This window comes from Meleagris gallopavo, chromosome 11 (assembly GCF_000146605.3).
Source record: "Meleagris gallopavo isolate NT-WF06-2002-E0010 breed Aviagen turkey brand Nicholas breeding stock chromosome 11, Turkey_5.1, whole genome shotgun sequence".
Classification (NCBI taxonomy): Eukaryota; Metazoa; Chordata; class Aves; order Galliformes; family Phasianidae; genus Meleagris; species Meleagris gallopavo.
In genome coordinates, this window is record NC_015021.2 from 4780884 (window position 1) to 4792125 (window position 11242).

The following is an 11242-nucleotide window of genomic DNA, read 5'->3' on the forward strand; positions in this document are numbered from 1 at the left end:
TTGATGTCCCTTCCAACCTGGGCCATTCTGTGATTCTGTGCGATTAAATCTGTGTGTGATTTCAGGATAGATATATTTAAGTTAAATAGAATGAAGACCTTCTCCTTGATGCCCAGTTCTGCAGTGTGCTGAAGTGAGTGAGGCTTTGAGATGGATAAATGTATTTCATTTGATCTGTAGTGACTGTAAGTCTTGAAAGTAACATCAAAGATTCCAGGACAGATTGCTAAGTGGATCATGTCTTTAATATACTGGATGTGCGTATTTAATGCAGTCTTACTTAGACCATATCTTTCTGTGTGCTTAATTCTGCTGTCTGAAGATCACTGTCAGTTTGAGGTTTTATTGATGGGGAAGTATTGTTTCTGTGTGATATTATCAAGTATTAGTCTAGTTACATGGCAACGAATAAAGGGGTTGTCTGGCTTCTTTGCATGAAAATAGAATGTACAAAACAGATGGAGGTGCCATCTGACAGGATCACAGAGGCTGTTTCCTTGGGGCAGGTCCTGAGAGCAGATGCTCTTTGGTGAAGCACTGAGGGAAGAACCCAGGTTGTATTTGTGCATGTATGTGCACAGAAGAGCAGGTTATATTGGGTTGACCGTGGTGGTAAGCTGATGGTGGTACGTGGCTCCCAAACAGGAGGTGCTGTGCATGGGCTCGTGCTGGTTTGGTTGGTGGTGTGATTCGTGTTCTGTCTCACCTGCACTGAAACATTTTGTAGTCAGGGTTTTGTGTGTTCAGCTTTTTAAGGCACGTGCACAGCACAGATGTAGCCCTGTTGTCAAAAATAGCAAAAGAATGTTGCTGTAATTATATTGGCAAAAAATGCCTTTTTGCAGGAATAGATTGCTTCACTTAGGGAACCGCTTGAAACAGTACCAATAAAAGATTTCTTGCTGGAATAAGCTGTTTCCCGTAGACAGTTTTCCCATACTAACTGTGTTTGCATATTGTGCGTTGCATAGATGTAAACAAATAAATATACCTGTTAACCCTAATGGTAAAAGTAACCGATGTCTCAGTCTGAGCTGAGCTACAGCTGAGGTCCCCAGCTATTGATGGGCTGAGGTTTCTCACAAGTGAGGCTTCTTGCAGCTCGCAGTTTCCTCTGGGAGCTGCTCTGCAGCCTCATTCAAACTGTGTTTCCAAGGTTTCTTTCTTAATCTACAGCTGCTGTTTCTATCAGAGCTATTGACGAGGTCCCTCAGCCACTGCCCCAGTGAAAATTTTCTGTCAGCCATTTGAGGTCCCTCTCTAGCCCATAGTTTCCATCAGTGGTCCTTTTCCTGCCGCTCTACATGCGTAGCTCTAGGATTTCTTTTTCTCTCAGTCTTAAACCAGAGGGAGGTCCCTTTAGTTGCTTTCCATTGCTTTTGTACTTTGCTATTACAGCTCGTGGTTTCCTTTTGGCAGAATGAGTGGGGCTGCGTTCCCGTCACCAGCTGCTGAGATGGCAGAAATCAATCGCCTTCAGTATGAGATGGAGTACACCGAAGGGATCAGTCAGCGCATGAGGGTCCCAGAGAAACTCAAAGTGGCTCCTCAGAATGCTGACCTTGAGAAGAGCGTCCCAGAAGGATTTCCAAATGCCAGTGTAACTATGCAGGTTCCAGAGCGGATTGTAGTGGCAGGTATGTCTGCATCTCAATATGGTAAAAACAGGCCAAAATTTAAGTCCCCCAAATTTCTGAAAGGATAGAAACATATATTTAAAGAAAAACTTACAAAATGCTTTCCAATTCTGAAACAGTTGTTGCTCATCAACTTTGGCCTAGGAAGTACCTCAAACTTTGAAAATGCTTCATGAATAGTTTTGATGTAACTTGAATAGGAAATAGTTAACAAAAGAAACTTGCTTTCTATTGACAACTGATGTTCTTGCAGGTAATAGTGAAGACATTCCACTTTCCAGACCTCCAGACCTTGACCTTCTTCAGTCTACTCCATTCAAACCACTGGCATTGAAAACTCCTCCCCGTGTTATTTCTCTCAGTGATCGACCACTAGATTTTTTGGACTTAGAAAAACCTCCACAACAGACCCCTCAAAATGAAGAGGCTAGTATTTATTTTGCTTTTTACCTGGTTGAGAATTTTTTTTTCTAAAGCAAAATGAAATGAAGTTTTCTCTGCTGTAGTGCAGGTCTATCTGGTGCAAGCTAAGTTAGGAAAATACAAAATATAGGCACTGTAGTTCTAACTGTCACCTTTAAGTTCTATATTTAACTGACAAAATGACTAGTGGTTTTAATTTGCAGTTTTGTTATTGGAACACATAGTGAGATGCTTTAGACATGTAACTGAAAATCTTTGACAAATGATATAATACATAGAATTAGTGAGTTTTAACAAAAGTCTAAAAACATACTTTAAAGAAGCACATGGCAGTGGCATGCAGGTGAATGATGTGCAGTTGGCATCTTACAAACTGGAAAGCACTAGTGAAGTTGTGTATCCTGTAGACTTGTTCATACTTGTGGCATTGGGTTGTATGGGTAACGAAAGGATGGCAATGAGTCTGGAACTTGGTTTTACGTGTACCAGCATCAGATCCTCTCATCTGATGCCTTCCTCCTAATCACTGAGAGACCCATGTAAACATAGAATGGCTTGGGTTGGAAGGGACTTAAAGATCATCTAGTTCCAATTCCTCTGCCATGGGCTGGTTGCCACCACCAAATCAGGCTGCCTAAGGTTCCATCTAACCTGGCTTTCAACAAGGATGGGGCACCCGCAGTCTCTCTGGACAGCCTGTTCCTTGCTTCACCACTCCCTGAGTAAAGTATTTCTTCCTAACATGTAACCTAAATGTCCTCTCTTAGTTTAAAGCAGTTCCCCTTTTGTCTTATCGCTGTCAGACCATGTAAAAAGACAGTTTCCATCCTGCTTATAAGCTCCCCTAAAGTACTGGAAGGCCTCAATGAGATTTCCCTGGAGTCTTCTCCAAGCTAAACAAGCCCAGTCCCCTCAACCTTTCTTCATGACAGAGATGCTCTGGCCTTATCTTTGTGGCCTCCTCTAGACTGCTTCAACAGCTCCAGTTTGCCTTTGAGGACTGAACTAACTTAACTCTCCTGTGCTAAGTTTTTAGATCCCTCGTAGGATTTCCTGGGATCTCCTGTCTTTTATCTCCCTCTTGTTCCCCTCTTGTGCAGGTTCGTTCAGTGGGAAGACTGAAGAGAGAACGTTCCATGAGTGAAAATGCCACTCGACAGAATGGCCAGCTGGCCAGAAATGATTCCATGTGAGTAAAGCAAGAGGGTACAGGGACGCATCTCAGCTTTACTACATAACTCTTTTGTTCTTTATCTCCTCATGCTTTTTTTTTTTGTTAACTAAGTAATGTTTTCGTGTGCTGTAGTAAGTATATAATTTTTAACACTAGAAAGCTAGCATTTTTCTTAATTTCTATGCTTCTGGTACAGTGAGGGTTTTTCTCGGAGTTAAGAGGTGGGAGTGTTTGTGGGCACATAGTTGTTTCATGAGTTATTGTGAATTGCTGCATTAGGAGATTTTCAGTTTCTGAACTGGTATAATTTTTTTTTTCCCTGAATTTTCAGGTTATTTATTTCTTTATAAAGAAAATGAGTTATCTGTGTGCATTAAAACGTTCCCAGTTGTTGCTGTTGGTATTACATAATGGTTTTAATTAATAGACAAAGAAATATGGTTATTTCTCATGAATATGAGAGTAAGTCATTTTTCATTGGTATCTGTTTACTTTGTGAATTGGGATCTGTGAGTACGTGTTATCATCTTCTAAGACAAAAGTGGCAAGTAGCATTCAGAACTGGAAACTTCACTTGCTGATACCATCAGAGGTAGCAGTTCTTATGGTGCTTTCGAAAGACATGCATGTCTATATATTCCGATTAGATACAATAGTCATTTGATTACTCTCAGTATATTCTGAGTGATGGCATCCTTCCACCACCTGGCAGTAATTTTTTTTTTTTGCAGTGTAACACTTAATCTTCCTGTATATGTATGTATTGATCAAAACAATTCCTAATATAGCTACCATAAGAAGTGTTGCTTTAATGAAAGAATCTGAGATGTGAGACCTAACAGTGGGATTCATCTGTGTTGGACAAATGAAGACTCAGTAGGCACAATATGGCTAAACCACCTTAAATTTAGTTTAGGAAATAAGCACATGACCTACTTAGAGTCTACTTATTTTTAGTGTAAAAAGAAAAAAAACTAAACTCTGTCCTAGAAATGCCTGCTCTCTTGTATTTACAGCAGGAGTACCAAAAAGTACTCTGTATACTACGTATCTATCTACCTCTGAGTTAATTTGTCTGAAATTGGTGAATTCAGATGCCTATTTCAGGAATTACAGTTTTCCTTCTCTTCCTCCAGATCTTCATGGAAATACTGTTGCTTATCTTCCTTTTCTTAATCAGGCTTTTGATTTATACAAGCTCATAGATCTCGCATATCTAGGTACTTAATCTACTGAATTTTAAGTTCATTGAGCTGGCAAACTCGAATTCACATCCATAAGCTCCTGATCAGCTCAGTCTCCAGATGTTTTAGCAGCCTACTAAGTGTCCAAGTTCTCTTTGACATTGGTCATCCAGTTAAAATATGTTGGACTGGATATGCTAGAACATTGCCGTGGGAATGGCCTTCAAATGCCAGTTTGATAGTTTGCATACAGTGCATGCAGGAATGGATGGTCTTCGTGTGGTGGAAGTTGCTTGTGAAAAAGTTTACCACCATGATCTTACTTTTTCAGTCCTTGTTGGAGGAAAAGCAGGTAGTGTATGAATTCTTGTAATTTCTTGAAATCACTTTATCCAAGCTCCCAACATTTGTTTGCACTCCCTAAAGTCATGAGCTGTGCCTGCCTAGCCAGCAACCTAGAAATCCCTGTGAGATTTCTCATGTCTGAATTTCTTCAATCCAGAAATTTTAAATTTGCAAAACTCATCTCTGTGCTTTACTATTCTACTATATGTAGAATTACTGGTTTAAAACTGTCTAAATGTTATTTGCCAACAATTGCTTAATCTATTAGTAGTCCTTCAAAGAGGCTTAGCAGTGCAATACAAACCTGATATCCTGTAAATTTAAGAGGGACGTGATGAGTGAACTAAGTCACTGCTAATTTGCACGACTCAGTTTATGGTATGCAAGAGCCAGGAAATTGTGACACATCTGGAGATGAGTTTTCCTGTCTTGATGCTTGTGCTAGCACCTGCATAAAGTTAAATCCAAGTTATTTTACTAAGCTTTTCCAGTCTTCTGGAAAAATTATGTAAACTTACACAAGACTCTGGATCAGTCTGTTTTCTTTCTATGAAGAGTAACATCTAACTGATACTAAGCCTGTTGTATCTGTGCTCTCTACTGATAATGTGGAAGAACCTGAATTTCTTCTCTGCAGCATTCCACATTTGCTGGCCTGCAGAAAACATATTTTTTTCTTATGACAGAAGTTACGCTGGGCCTAGCGTATAGATCATCTGTTCTGATACCACTGAGGTTCCTAGAAATGCTTCTTTTTCTGTCATCATTGCTGCTTTTGACTCAGTGTGGTCCAGAAAAAGAAAGCACTTTTAAAATGCTGTGGCATTCATAGCAATTCTGAGTCTGTCATTTCTACCTCATTTAGCTTGTATCAATCTGCAGGAGGAGAATGCAACTACGGACCTGGCTAATGCTCAGGAGAATGTTCTATCAATACATACTATGAAAATACTGTGTGCAAGGTGAAATTCTGCATTTGTGTGAGCCATGCCTTTTGCATCCAGTACAAAAGGCTCGATATCTCTCGACTCTTTTCCTTATCATTTAGGCCCATTGGACTTACAGTGCAAACAGCAAAAGAAAAATGTAAGCTTTGTGGAAATAGAAGTGGTGATTCTATGAATAAAACTAACAAGATAGCATTCTGTTTTCACTGTGGTAGCCACTTAGAGACACTGCTGATATGGATGTGTTCTGATGTTGTTTGAGATGGGCAATGCAAGCAGACAAACTTGTTTGATGTTAATTATGCTACCTCAGATGGTACTGATTATTACATAGCTTGAAGATTGCTATTTCTTTTAGAGATTCTTGGGAAACTTCATTCCCTTACTGATGATAATAAACCATTTAAATAGAGAAATTGTACTAAAAATGCATTCTTTGCACTACAGAAAACTTAAGTGTACACCTGTTATGTCTCATGTAACTTCAACATTTAATTTCCTTACCTCCTAGAAATAATATTTTTTCCACTATTGTACAAATACACAAGAAACCTAGCTACTCTTGAAGTTCTTGTCTCCAGTGGTGTTGGCTGATAGTATTATCTTTGCTCTAATTATTGCAGTGGTATGATGCTGCTTTATCAAAACTGGCTTGACTTTTAAGTTGATTTCATGTTTAGGTAGTTCTGAAATAAAAAGTACTGCAACAAAGATCAGCACCTTATTCCCATGGGTTTTTCTGGAGTCTAGTTCACACCTTCATAGGAAACGCAGTCCCATCTTTTACATCCATTTCAAATTACATCAAATATTTAATTCTCATAAAAGTTGTTTTTTCTTTTGTCTATTTTCCTGAGAAATGATGAGATAGCACTGAATAGACTGTCCCATTGAAAAGGCACATTAGATACTGTTGTGTAAAAACTTTGTTATCTACTTAGGAGGGAGTATAATACTCAAGTTTTAATCTGCAGCAGTATTGTCTTCAGACAAAATATTCACATGTACTGTGCAAAATTCCATTTCCTGATCTACAAAAGTGACAAAATCAAATGTTCTGGAATAGATTGAGGCAAAGGAATTGGCTGTGCTCTTTACCACTGTGTTCTCCATATTATATAGATAACTTGTTTTTCCTCTTGTTTCTTGAGTTCTTTTTTTTCCACTCTCCCTTGTCATCCATTTGCATGCGTTTCCAACAATTTGTTGGGAGTTTGGCTTTGTTTGAGATAGTAATTCTCAAATGCTCAAAAAAAAATTGAGACTAACAAATGGGCATCTCCTTGTACAATAACTTTCTACCTATTTAGCAATATTAACTGCTCTTTAAATGGTATTTTTATAAAGGATGCTTACTTAAGAGATTACAATTATTATTCAAGGTGGCACAGATCAGATACTGTCCCAAGAAATAAAATGCCACGGTTCCAGTCACCTCTTTCGACTAAGGATTGCACGTAAGCCAACATGTTACCTGGTATATGAAAATCAGGAGTGTTTTTAGTTACATAGCTCTCTGCAATACTAATTTTCAGACTAAGTATCTGTAACTTAGAATGTAAAATTGAAACAGCCTTTGCTACACTGAATATATGGTTTCTATTTCTGTTGCATGCTTTCCCAAGCTTTCCCAAACCACTTACCTGTGTGAGAAACGTAGGGAGAAATAAATGGTGGAGAAGGAAAGGCAGAGCTTCAACTAACAGTTGATTTATTAAAAAAAAAAGAAACAAAAAAAAAAGAGAGGGGAAAAAAAAGCTTTAGTCTTGTAGTCTTCTTTGTTCTTTGACTGTGATTACAGGAGAAATGAAGCTTATTCTTGTCCATTGCTAGTCAGTGTTGAATGCAAAGGTTCCACTGTGAATCATGAGTCAACAAACCACTGAGATTGGATCAAAATGGGTAGATTGTGTGATTTTGGTTTTTTCTTCTGCTCCTGCCTTTCCCTTTGAGCTCTCTAAGGAGATGCACTTTTCTATTTCATAGCTTGAGAAATCCTGTTCTTCATGCTAGTTATGGGGTAAAAGGTTGTGGTATGCATGTCTTTAATGATAATACAGTCTGTGGCTGAATCTAAACTAACTTCTAATTTAAATCTATTTACCCTTATTGATATTCCTAGAGCTAAGAGAAACAAAGTCTGTATTTCTCACACTTTTTTAGAAGGCTTTGGGGACATTGCTGGGAGGGTAGACTGCTACTGAAGTCCTTCATAGTAATTTCTGTAGTTCACTATTGTTTGGTTGTGGTCCAAATCCTGAAATTTACTTATGTTTTTAACCAGAAAGTGCTGAAACAATGACTGCTTGGGACTGAATGTGAAAACTGATCAGAAATTTTAAATGAAATTGTATTGAAGACTAAGAACATTCCTCTACCAATTGAAAAGATAAGGGTGTAACTGCAATTTCTGATAAGTAGTCTTGTTCACTGTGAGAGAATTATTTTTGTGTCATCTTGGCTGGTTTGTGTATCAGATGTTTTCTTAACTAAATTGCTTTTCCATGGCTTCTGATGTAGTCCAAGGGACTACTGCATGCTTATAGATGAGTAATCTTGAAACAGGAGCACACGGGAAGAATTCAGCTTCTCCTTTGGCCCCTGCATCCCGTATTCACTAACTCTGAGATTTGAGCCCTTTACTTAATTATTCTTGCTTTCAGAAAGGAAGAAAGGTCTCTCCTAAAGTGTGTACTTCAGAAGGATAACAAAATTAGCAGTAGTCCTTATGGAGAAAATTTGAATAATTTAATGTAGCTGTGCAGTTTATTTCATGTCCAGGAGGAAATATATTCAAATTAAGAAATGCATTTTTCTCTAGTAAAAAGAACTCTTGAATCAAGTAACCTCTTTAAGCTGCCTATAAACCAATGACCATAGAGTATTTCAGTGAATTAGGAACTACCTAGTTCTGCAGTCTTCTTTTTTCCTTTCCCCTTACTGTAGACTTTCTACATGTGACTTTCTTCTAGAGAATTCTGTGTAGTTTTAGTTCAGTAGTTGTTTGTTTTTTGTTTGTAATTTTTCAGTATCTACATAATACTCTGCAAATAACATTACTAGGGTTATTTTCAATAAAAGTATTCTGGACAGTGTGAATTCTACAATATTTTATGGCTTTCCATATGTTTATATGCTGTCACTTTTTTTTAAAGCTCTCATTCAGCCTAATATCTGAGATGATGAACAAGGAAAATTAGCTTTAATATAAAGACATATTATAACTTCAAGCCTTGAGCTCTTTTTTCCTTTCCTTCAAGCTGATAAGTTCATACAGGAATAGAAAATCTCAGGAATTTACTTCAGTGACAATATTTTCCAGCTTCAAGTGATTTTCTTCTACTGACTATTGGGATTTCCAATGCAATTGAAGAAATAAATTTGTGGCTGTGACCACTACTACTGATGGCAAAATAGAAATCATCATAAATATGAAAGAGAGATCAATTCTACAACTCATAGAGAAAAATAAAATATAGAAATAAATGTTCATTCTTATTTTTTTTTTTTTACTTTTGGCTACACTTACTCTGCAGCAACATGAGAAGGTATTTGCATTTTAGCTGATAAATAATGACTAATATCAGTCAAGCACCAGCCACTGCTATCTTTGCATGTCTCTAGAAGCTTGGGATGGCTTTAACTGTTCTGTGGTAGAAGTGACATCTGCGTAACGTGCTTTGAATCTCTTCTCAATTAAATTTTCTTTCTTACTCAGTTTTGTAGTCTTGCTGCCAGCCAGTCACAAAGCAGCTCTATTCAAAACAAAGCATTAAAGGGCTGTGACCCACCTAAAAATTATCCACATTTCAAACCTATTTCCAATTGCTCAACCACTCAGGCTTTGATTAATTTCATAAAAATGCTAACAAAAGTGAGAAGATTGGCATTCTAACTCTGGTAACTTTGCCACTTCTATTTTGCATCAACAGTTCAAGGAGTGTTGAAATAAGAATGTTAATCTTGGAATAGAAACTATCCTAAAATTTAAAGGGTACAGTGATGCACACTTGTATGTATGTGTTAATGTGAATGAGAAAGCTAACAAAAGTGACTTCCTCTTTAAAAAAAAAAAAAAGCACCTCACTTAATTCAGAATCCCTGATTAAATTAAAAGAAAACCTTGATGTTTGAAGGGCAATGTGGATAATGTCAGGTTAAACTTGAAGAAAAATGACTTAATCAAATGCAGTTTATCGAAATTTGTTTCTGTCTAGTAGAGGTAAGGTTTGTATAATGCTTTAAACCAAAATGCTCATCCTTGCATTTCAATCCTCTGTATTTTTTGTAAGGGTCTTATTTTTTTTTTTTTTTCATCATGGCCAAAAACTCAGATCATGTAACTTGTCCCTGGGGTATGAATTCTGTGCTGAAAGGCTAGCAATGGCCTTTAAACACTGTTCATGTGCAAATCAAAATGATGTCTTGATCTTTAGTCACAACATGAAGAAAAAATTGTTGAAGAGTCTGTGAGATTCTCCTTGCTGAGAAAACTTGTGCTTTTAAAAGTACTTTCTCATTGGTGTCAGTGAGGACTTGACTGCTGATTTTGCCGGGCACAGAATTGGCTGGGCAAGGACTTTCTGAAACTATCCAGTGTAACCCTTCAGAATTGCATATGTGAACATAGCTCACAATCCCTTACACTTGGAATTTGGGGATGCCACCTTATAATGCTGGGAGAAGGGTAAACTGAAAACGAGCAATAAACATTTTGGAATGGTGCTATCTGAAAAGTTTTGTTGTTTTTTTTTTTTTAAATTAAAAATCTGACTATAGTATTTCTTTCTTCATTTATTATGCTTGTATGAACAGTGTGACACCATCAGTGCAACAGGCTCGTGTCTGTCCTCCCAATATGTTGCCTGAAGACGGAACTAATCTTTACTCTGCTCGTGGCATTTTATCGTTTATCCAGTCTTCCACACGTAGGGCTTACCAGCAGGTCTTGGATGTGCTGGATGAAAATCGCAGGTGATTGGTTGTCACTGATTCTGCCAGCTTCTGCTGCTTTCATTTTTTTTCTCCTTTTAGTGGAGTGTGGTTTATGTTTACAAAATAATGAGATGAAATTATTTGCTTTTGCTTTCCTTTGCGTTCACTATTCATAAGCAATTTAATTGTCCAAAATTCACATTTCAAAATGCTTCTGTTTATTGAAATACAGCGTTAGGATTTCCTTCCAAACAAAAATCGTAAGAGCTAATCTGCGACTGCTAGGGATTTAAGTTTTCCAAGTTGTCAGGTTTTTTCTTCAATTAATGCTTGATCTCGAACCTGCAAATTTATTAACCTTATCTACTACTTTTATTTTGGTGAGTGATTGTGCAAATCAATAAGATTGGGTTGATGTTGCCATAAATCATTTAAGCAAATGTACAGAAACTGGACAGGTTACTGTGCAAGGTATTGGTTGCAGATGCTGCTTTTGATAATGTGTTGAGACTTTAGGCTCTGTCAGTTTATATAATGAATACTTACCTCTGGTTGATATGTGACTAATGGTGGCCACTTCACTGGATGTTGTGTGTG

The 11242-nt window shown here is 37.5% G+C and overlaps 1 protein-coding gene across 3 annotated transcripts; it reads left to right on the top strand.

The window, feature by feature from the left end:
* Positions 1-1393: 1393 nt before the first annotated feature.
* MFF (mitochondrial fission factor) lies at positions 1394-10703 on the top strand. 3 transcript variants are annotated; one of them, XM_010716427.3, is made up of 5 exons: positions 1394-1637; positions 1891-2063; positions 3161-3249; positions 7093-7167; positions 10526-10703. In XM_010716427.3, exons 1-5 carry the CDS (start codon positions 1421-1423, stop codon positions 10686-10688), a joined length of 717 nt encoding a protein of 238 aa, XP_010714729.1. In that variant the 5' UTR covers positions 1394-1420; the 3' UTR covers positions 10689-10703. The 3 variants fall into 3 exon arrangements, with proteins under 3 accessions (XP_010714729.1, XP_010714730.1, XP_019474497.1); XM_010716428.3 differs by lacking the exon at positions 10526-10703 and adding an exon at positions 7995-9788 and having other exon boundaries at positions 1395-1637; XM_019618952.2 differs by lacking the exon at positions 10526-10703 and adding an exon at positions 7999-9788 and having other exon boundaries at positions 1395-1637.
* Positions 10704-11242: the final 539 nt, after the last annotated feature.